Source organism: Amphiura filiformis, chromosome 7 (genome assembly GCF_039555335.1).
Source record: "Amphiura filiformis chromosome 7, Afil_fr2py, whole genome shotgun sequence".
NCBI lineage: Eukaryota > Metazoa > Echinodermata > Ophiuroidea > Amphilepidida > Amphiuridae > Amphiura > Amphiura filiformis.
The window spans coordinates 32,062,447-32,072,182 of record NC_092634.1 but is presented as its reverse complement, the minus strand read 5'-3'; the positions used below and the strand labels follow the sequence as shown (position 1 = coordinate 32,072,182).

General features: G+C 37.9%; 1 protein-coding gene across 1 annotated transcript in view; it reads left to right on the top strand.

Annotated features, from left to right (window-relative positions):
- Positions 1-8,867, top strand: part of LOC140157803 (2'-5'-oligoadenylate synthase 2-like) — a 32,770-nt gene extending 23,903 nt beyond the window's left edge. Inside the window, exons 5-9 of the mRNA XM_072181050.1 lie at positions 3,766-3,835; positions 5,833-5,998; positions 7,073-7,248; positions 7,731-7,927; positions 8,487-8,867. Of these exons, the coding sequence (XP_072037151.1) occupies positions 3,766-3,835; positions 5,833-5,998; positions 7,073-7,248; positions 7,731-7,927; positions 8,487-8,634 (757 nt within the window). The 3' untranslated portion in view covers positions 8,635-8,867. The remainder of the gene's footprint in view (positions 1-3,765; positions 3,836-5,832; positions 5,999-7,072; positions 7,249-7,730; positions 7,928-8,486) is intronic.
- Positions 8,868-9,736: the final 869 nt, after the last annotated feature.

Below are 9,736 nucleotides of genomic sequence, written 5' to 3'. Positions count from 1 at the left end.
TTAATGAATAAATACAAACCAACAAAGGAAAAAATAATAACAAAAAAACTGCATTTAATTTGAGGTAATAGGCTCATTAATCATTAGGTGAGGCTTTGGGGTGGTACGGACTCGAAACAAGACGTAATCCTTATTACCCCCATAAACCAATTTCATACCTTACAAATAATCTCACATATCGAAAAAAATATTCACGGGCGTAATTCTTGGCTGAAGCACTTGTACTCAAACCCGTCTGCACGATAATCCTCGCTATACAGTAGGCCTAGGCCTAATTCTACAATAAAGTTTGAGAGGTCAACCAGCACGGTCATCTTTCAATGCTGAGACTACTGAAACCCGCTTTTTGCTGTAAATTTCGTTCACAAAAGCTACCAGTGGCGTAGCTAGGGGTTGTGGCGCCCAGGGCTAAGGATACATAATGGCGCCCTCCCTAATTCTTGAAACAAGTGCACAAATAGGACCTATCCGTCATTATTTTTGGTTATAATGAAGTTGAATATCGGTCTTAAATAATTTCAAATAATTTTGTCCTGAAATGCACGCGAAGCGTCGGAAAATTTTGACTTTCATCGCTAGGGGCGCAGAATCGATGCTGAATTGGTCAATTCGGCGCCCCCTAAGGGTGGCGCCAAGGGCACGTGCCCCCCTCTGCCCCCGTCGCTACGCCACTGAAAGCTACCATGTTTGCTCTCTGTGTTATTTGGAGTGGCAAAATATCAGTGAAATCCGTGTTTCAATGCGGGCACATCGGCTTGTATCCTGAGCGAAATGTCATGCAGAGCCGCGCATGCGTATGCCCTTACTAGCATGACACGGTGCGTCGATACGCACATAATTATACTCGCTTAGCAGGTATTATACGAGATATACCATGTCAGTAAATTGGAACGCTTATCCAATGAAAACACGGGAAACTACTTGATGGTATGATAAAATATTTGCTCAAATGTTTGGCAAGTTATAAGATTCCTGCGACAGGTACAAAATAGTGAATACATAGTACGTCCTAATTTGTCATGTACGTGGATCTAGCAGTCGATATTAAAACAATTCGGTAAGAACATCTGGCTCTTTATAATATTTGTACAGACATGACTTGCCTCACAGGTTTTCAAAAAACACACTCTTTTCAGCAAGTTCTGTTTAAATACACACATTTTCACAACTTCACCAAATATAAATTATTTGTACTGTATAGTTAAATACATGTACTCGTACTATACGATCGGCTCGTAAAAAGCGGGACTCATAACATCGTGAATTGATAGTGTACAGACAGCTGGACGCCGCACCTACGCGAACTGCGCTTTGCGTGTTGCGTGACTGACGCGCGCTTTTGCGAATAATTCTCGCCCATTACGAGCTCATCATACGAGGGTCAGTCAGTATGTTTTAGGAGTTGACTCGTGACGTCATAAATTATTGTAAAAGTGACTGCAGGGCTTATGAAATGCATTTTGAGAGTTCTGTCAAAATCGCAGTAGCAGTAAACGTGTTTCTAGTGGAAGCAGATGTACGGTTATGGGTGCACACCATTAAATAGCCCCAATTTACTTTGTGTACAAACAGGGTCCGGGAAAACGTCATTTTCTTGACTCAAGAGCGACTCAGTTCTTCAAAACTTACCCTTTCTGCAAGTTGAAGGTCAGATGAAGACATCCATTATCGGCGTACAGTTTCGGGGTATTAATGTGTAGAACGTCATGTTGCCTTGAGAAGCACACAAGCAAACCCACAGAACTGCAGCTAAAATACGGCGGTTTCATGGCACAATCTGAATTCTGTATCAGGACCAGTATCTAAATATTGACGGTGAAATAACAGAGAACATGGTTACTCGCACGGGTTAATTGTTTCACGGCGGTATTGCACAGGCCTAGAGGTTACAAGATTTTCACTTTAAGCTTTAGCTATGTTACTGTTAGTAGTGCATGCAAGCATAAGAGTGAATTAAAAAGCGCACGCATCAAAATCGGCTGATTTTTGGAAAACATCAATGTCAAAAATGAATTTCCTTAGTATGTTCCATTTATCCCAGGCCTTCTCAGCTGGCGGCGCGCGCGACACTTGTGGCGCTTGGAGTCAGTCGAAGTGGCGCATGAAGTGACGCACGGTAATTTTAATAATTTGTTTACATAAATCTTGAACAAACAATGGGTAAACATACCCAATCTGGGCCTTTAAAAACCTTAAAATCCATGAGCTTCCGGGGGCGCTGCCCCCTAGACCCCCGATAAAGCACCACTGCACCTTAACCGCTATGCAGAGTCCTCCCTTTTCCAGTTTTTCCAGTTGGCACTTCAAATAAACTAGTTGAGAAGGCCTGATTTATCCCAATTGTTTGAATTTTTAATATATGGTATGTGAAATCTTTCTGAAGCTACCATTGAGTCCGACAAAATTAAATTTTGCTTTGTTCAAGAATTACTGCCTGTTTTGTGGACTTTTTGACGATCGCTCATAAATCAGTAAATATAGGCCTATTGAAATAGTCTGACCTACCACCATTTAGCTAAAATACTAATCTTTCTTAGCATGTAAATTATTTCCGTCGACATTGAATGAAGCGCTTGAGGAAAACTAGTTGAAACATAATATTATCAAAGATATTCCATTATGCCATTGTGTGTGTCCAAGGCCATACTATTTTTGTATACGGGCTAGAGTGGAATGGCGGTTCCTTTTAGCATTTGCCCTCCCATGTTAATCCAGATAACAAAATGTTAATTTAAAGTCTCATTGCAAATGAATTTATATTTTTACTTTTTGGAGTTGGCTTTGAGTAATGGTGGCACATACCATGTTGACAGTAAAAAAGAAAATTATATTCCAGACACCATCAAAATGTCAAACTTTGTAGTTTTTGTATTATTTTAAAGTAATTAACTGCAGTTTCTTTATTCAACATCATAACAGGTTCATACTTGACAAATTTATGTTGAATGAATAGACTTTCAATAAATATTTAAAAAACACCAAAATGAACCCGACATTTAATGTTATTAAAACATTTTAACCAAAACCAAAAATCCAAAATATAACCTGTTAACAACGTTTTAAAAACGTTTTGTGTTTGCTGGGTAACTAACTGTTTTTAAACCGTAATTTTGGGGGTATGTACATAATCACTTAATTTTGGGGGTATGTACATAATCACTTAAAAGTGATTACGTACATACCCCCAAAATTACTTGCATTTATTATGGAGGACATAATTAACACTTAAAAGTGATTATGTACATACCCCCAAAATTACTTGCATTTATTATGGAGGACATAATTAACAATGCATTTGTTGCCGAACTATTGTAATTGTGGACATAGATAGTTCCGGTTTTAAGTAGATTGCGTATTCCAAACGAGAATTGCCTTAGAGAAGGTGCAGAAGTTGTGTTGATGCCTGTGTAAGGAAGATATTCAGATGGAATCACTGCATGAGAAAGCGTTGAAAACGTAACTTGTTGACTCCTACAATAATGTCCATGGACTGTAAAAAACTTCAGTGGATAAATTATTCTTCTCCTTCCCACTTAGAATTATGAGGTTATTAAAAAAAACCTGTTTGTCGATGGCAGGCGAACAAGAGCCACGTTTGCAGACCACTTCTGTGCCAATAGAGTGGTTAAAAATTGGAACAGTTTGCCCAGACAAGCCAACCAAGTATACTAATTAAGTATTTGACCTTCGAAATAAAAAAATACTCCACGTGTCTTCAATTAAAACGTTTAATACATTTTTACATTCTTATGATTTTTGCTTCAGCAAAGTCGCACACATACGAGGATCATTCAAAAAGTTCTACCTCCATCATCGCATCTTTGTTATCTTACGTGTCAGGATTTTAAAATTACCCATGATTATACTCTTAAATCTCGGATACAAAATTAAGGTTATTTTATGAAAATGTGATTTTTGGTTGTTTAGATATGTTGGTTAAAGCGAATACAGATTTGTCCAACTGCCTACTCAGGATAAATATTTTGTTCCTATTTGAGCTCCCTGACATGCCTTGTGACTTCAAAACAAAATAAAACACGTTTTATATGAGAAGAAATCATCGAAGGGTTCAACAGACACACAAATGTTAGTGAAATTGGCAAGATTTCGACTAGACCATGTTTAAGGGTAATTCGTTATTACGTCCTTATTTTAAACAAAATGTAAATCTTCACGTGGAAATAAGATGAACAATTAAACTTGATACTCACAAAATACAAAAATGATACGAATTTGATTTTAACTTATGACCTAATTAATACGACTTGATCCAACAAGTACTCACCCGGTCGAAGTCAACAACCTATGGAAAAGGGATAATATGAAGGTTATCCTGAACATGAATCGCTTTTGTGGTGCAAAAAACACGATACTCAGTAAAACAGTACCTGCAAGTAGTAGAAAAATAAAGGAATTAAATCATTTTCAGAAATAAATCTGTAATGATTTCCACATAGATGTGGCCTACCTTTTAAATCAAAATTAGCCTCTCTTTTCAGACCGTTTCCGACGTAACAAATCTCTGTTAGCTTTAACCAAAACATAACAACCAAAAATCACATTTTTAAATCAAATAACTTTTATTTTGTTGCCAAGATTTAAGAGTATCATTTCAACTTCCTGGCACTTAAGATAACAGAGATATGACGATGGAGGTGGAACTTTTTGAATGACCCTCGTATATTCTACATTGAAGCTGAGAATATTAGTACTATTAGTCTCAGATTGGAGGCATTGAAGCTGAGTATACTTTCACAAGAACAATTACAGTTTGATCAGGTCGTAATTGGCGGGAATTGTTTTTGCCACTACGCCGAAATATAGACCGGAGTTATATAGTTGACCTGTCTGGTCAACAATACTTCAAGTAATAATTTGTGATGCTTCTGACGAGATGTCACCAGACAATTCACAAAGTAAAATATATTGATATTAATCCGCGATGTTATAAGGCCCGCTGATTACGAGCTGATCAAACTATAGGATGTTTTTCCTGCCCAGCGTTAATATTGCATTAGTATGTAAGTTAATTATTGTATTTTAGGGCGGATCACTTGGAAAAGGAACAATGCTGAAAGGAATATCTGATATTGACTGTGTTGTTATGATAGACAGCTCAGATCTCCCGTATCTTAAGGGATCCAAAATGAGCGTTTATTGCGTTTCGACAGTATTTTTGTGGGACATGAAAGCACCTCAGACCTATCGAATTGCATTCTGAATACGAAGCATGTCTTTCTGATATCAAATAATTTCCTTTTTTTTTTAAATCACAATATAATACAAATTTTATAACAAATTATAAAAATTTGATATTTTCAAATTTTGATATATAACAGTCCTCGAAGTAAATTATATAAATCTAATGATATATTCTTAAAGTGTATGTAGCAGGGAGGAAAAGCCGACGGTCAATTGAAAATTTTGACCTTTCATATTGAAGATATGGATTTTTCCCCAAAAAGACCTAATATTTTTTGGTGTTTTGGGAAAAAAAATCCATATCTTCAATACGAAAGGTCAACATTTTCAATTGATCGTCGCCTTTTCATCCCACCTACATACACTTTAAGTATAAATCATCAGATTTATAAAGTTTACTTCAAGTACTGTTAAATATCAAAAATATCAATTTTAATGATTTGCCATAAAATGTGTATTAAATTGCGAATTTCAAAAATCAAAATTATTTGATATCAGAATGACATTCTTCGTATTCAGAATGCAATTTGATATGTCTGATGTGCTCTAATGTCCCAAAATAAATACTGTCCAAACGTTCATACCCCAGCCCTTAAAGATGTTCAAACAATTTCTGACGACTACGTACAGCAAGCTCTAGCAAGTGCTAACCAAAGCATCGAGAAAGCCATCGAAAAGAACGCTACGGTGATTAAAGATAAGACGAATAAGTACATGGTCAAAGCAACGTTGAAGGTGTCAGGCCACAGTTTGAAATTCGATTTGATTCCAACAGCTGACAATCTCACAAAAGAAGGTGAGTCTTTGTAAATGTTTTGAAATGGGCTTATGACGTATCATGTGGAGCATTAAAGGTAGACGTTTTCTACCTTTTAAATACATTGAGGCCTTGATACACATGCAATAGACGTGGTAGCCATCACTCAATTGGTGATCTCGGAATAAAACCAGAGATCTCCGAATTTATTATAAAAACTTACATTTTACTGTAAATAAAGCAATTCAGGCTTAGTCTTTCACATGGTATGTTAGTACTCCATTGGGCTTTAGGCGTCGCTGTAAAGTAAATCACATATTATTGCTTTAATTTCGGTCCGTGCGGTCCACGAGTAGGTTGAGTATTTTCTGTCAAAAAAGGTATACGGTTGTAGTAGACTGTCCCACAGTCTTCGATCGGTTCTGTCTCTGGGTAATGGAACGATACATTATGGCCAAAGGTGGAACCCCCAGCTATCCTCAAAATCCCCTTCTTATTTTTTAATCGGTGCCAAAAAAACCCGACAATGCAGCAGTAGAGAGACGTACTCGAAAATCAAGCAACCGCTCCACAGGGGTTGTGTGGGACTGTTAATCTGGCCACCAATTGGCGATAGAGGTTAAGTTTCCAGTACGTAGATTTAAATGCCGTAAGTAAGCATCTCCTTGTTTTTCATTGCGAATGAATTTTAAGCCAGAGATGATAGACTAAGTTTCCTGCTTGGCATAGTACTTACCACAAGTACGTATTAACCATTGTGAAAAACAAAAGATATTCCAAGATCCGCACCCACTTCCACGGCTCATGGCAAACTTAACCTCGATACTGACAAGGCATGCCGAGGACATAAGCGTTATATGTACATTGTATATGGTAGAGTTAGATAAAAATATTATAGAATTAAGAAAAGGGTGGCAAAGAGAATGGGCAGAAGAGTATGGGCGCGGAAGAAAAGGGCAGACAATGGAAGAAGAGGCGGAAGAAAAGGGGGAGGAGCAGAGGTGGGAGAAACGAAGAGATGAAAACATGATATAAAAGGAAGAAGCTATCCTGCTTAAGGATGCATGATACCCATATCTCATGATTACTTTTATCCCTTTCATACTATGATAGGAAAACCTAAAATCTATGAGTCTATGTTGCGTCGTACCAAGGATGATAGGGAATTCTATTCTGCGAGTCTCGTAAAACTTCAGGTACACTTCATCAAGACTAAACCAGTTGGTGTTAAGGAATTGATCCGTCTACTAAAGTACTGGAATTCACAAGTCGTGGGATCTGCCAGGAGGGTGAAAGTGCATAGGAACAATGCCGGAAACTACGTCACGCTATTGTTCGACCTAGGCTACATATTTTTAACGCATGCGTGTTCGTCAATACAGCTTTAGACTCCTCCACCTTCGCAACACAACTGCACGGTACGTGGAGTGACTGGAATCACACTGACGGCGGAGGAGAATACTAGCTGGTCAAACAGTTTAATTCTATCAAGCATATAATACCTAAACAATCATCGTCATTTGATCTATTTACTCACAGAATATATTGTATACTCAAAATATAATTTTAAAATAGTAAACCTGTTAACTTATATATTTGTGTACTAAAATATAAGGACACGTGATGTCGAAGACAAAATGGCCGCTAATCCGCCTATTGTGAGACCTAGGATACATATTTCGAAAGAGGGCAGCAGACTAGGATGCCTATCCCTTTGTCTATTATTCCTGGATCTGCCTTGAAAGGCAAGTGGCCTCTTCCAACGTCATAGCCAATGGAGCTCATTACTATTCTTGCGTGGGAAAGAGTTGGTAGTCCGAGATCCTTCAATCGCCTGCAAGGTTTTAAAGCTGTCTTGACTATCATTGCTACCGAGCTGAAAACTTTGAACACGTATTGGACATGCAATTACGACGAATCTATGGTTCGACGAGCAAGTCAAAAGATGGATTCGGAAACCAAGCGAAGGTTTGAAAAAATATTTTTGTCTAACTATTATTATTTACATGTATAAATTTATATTAGACATTACGCTAATTAAGCGACAATGTCTTTAGTCTAACTACTATGACAGCAATTACCTATATCTTCTTTTTTTGATTTTCTAGTTTCAGGGTTCTTAAATCTTAGCAATAACTCTATCCTTAATTCTAACAAACGACGTCAATCCATCTTGAAAACTGGACGGGAACAGTTATTGGTCTGAATTACCAAAATTATTTCCGGAAAAGAACCAAAAGTGGCTTACTAAAAAAGGGTGTGTCTGTGTGTGTGTGTGGGGGGGGGGGGGGGGTGGGGTGGAGGTGTGGGGGTGGCTGTGTTGGGGTGTCCCCAGTCCTTCAGGAATGACACCCATAATGCTAACGCTAACTTAAAAGTACTATACTATTCATATTGTTTACCAATAATTTTGATGACACATGGTAGCACGAACTGCAGAAGTGAAAACAATAATTAGCTTCAGAACAATTTAATAGTTTTTTAGGTTCTAGAAGAAAATTGATCTATACTTTGTGTTTAATTTTAGACCTTTCATTCTGGATCCGGCGAACCCAACAAACAACGTTTGCGCTCGTTTTCACTCCACTTGGAATGACGTGGCAAGAGTCGCACAGCAGACCTTACGCTCCAATCTGCTTACCCAGGTTCAAGTCAACGAAGGGTGGAAGAAGTAGACATACACGTGATCATGCATGCCATGGAGGAACGCTTTCACGATCTAATCTAAAGGGAGTGACCCTATTAGTTTAGGATATGTATTTTCTTCAAACTTACATACAATATCAAATTTCGTACCCCTTTATTCATATGTACAAAATTAGAACATTTTTAGCGTAAATATGTGATTAATTACCACAATTAGCAAGCCAACATGTAGACCTGAGCGCAAGAAGACCGTAAGTCCACTTGGCCCCTCGACATGTATACACTTAAGTTGCGTATAGTTTTGTACAGTTGGGTAATGTTTTATACATGTTCAACTTGCCAAAACAAATCTTTCACAACCTTTCATGATGTTTTCACCCTGGAACATGTATTAAACATTATAAAACCCTAAGAAATTATACGTAACTTTTAATAATGTATTCATGTGGAGGGGCCAAGTGGACTTACGGTCTTCTTGCGCTCAGGTCCTCACATGTTAGTACGCGCGAATTTAAAATGGCATCGCTGTACCCATCATTGTAAATAGCAAACAGGTATACCGGATTGTTATAGTTTAGTATGAGAAGAAAGGGTGATTTTATGTCAATCTATTCTGTCGGTCCAACATCCGGGCTATCTCTAGTCTCGGGCCCAAACTGCATGCGGCTCATGGTTTGTTATGAACAACAGAAACCGGCTGTGAAGGAGGCTACATAGCGATGTTGTTGGAGTGACATTCAATTTCAGAAAAAACGACGCTCGACCATGAAATTTAATTTTAAGTTTGTCTGTATATAAACGGTAAATCAAGTAAGTTTCTTCCACTCTGAAGACTTAGAAACGGTTGTTTGATTCCACTGACTATTTGCGATAGAAATTTACATAACACCAATGACAGAAATCATCAACAAAAATCGAATCAGGGACTTGTTTTCACTCGACCGTGAGTCGCATCATCAACCGGAAGTGACGTGGCACGGACCGACAGAATAAGTCACATGTTATAGAAAGCGTGCACCTAACAGGAATAACGCCAACATTTAAGCATAAAGCAATATCAGTAAGCTGTTAGTAGCTAGTAGTTTCCCGATTTCATCGAAGATAAATTCCTGGACCTACCCATAATGCAAT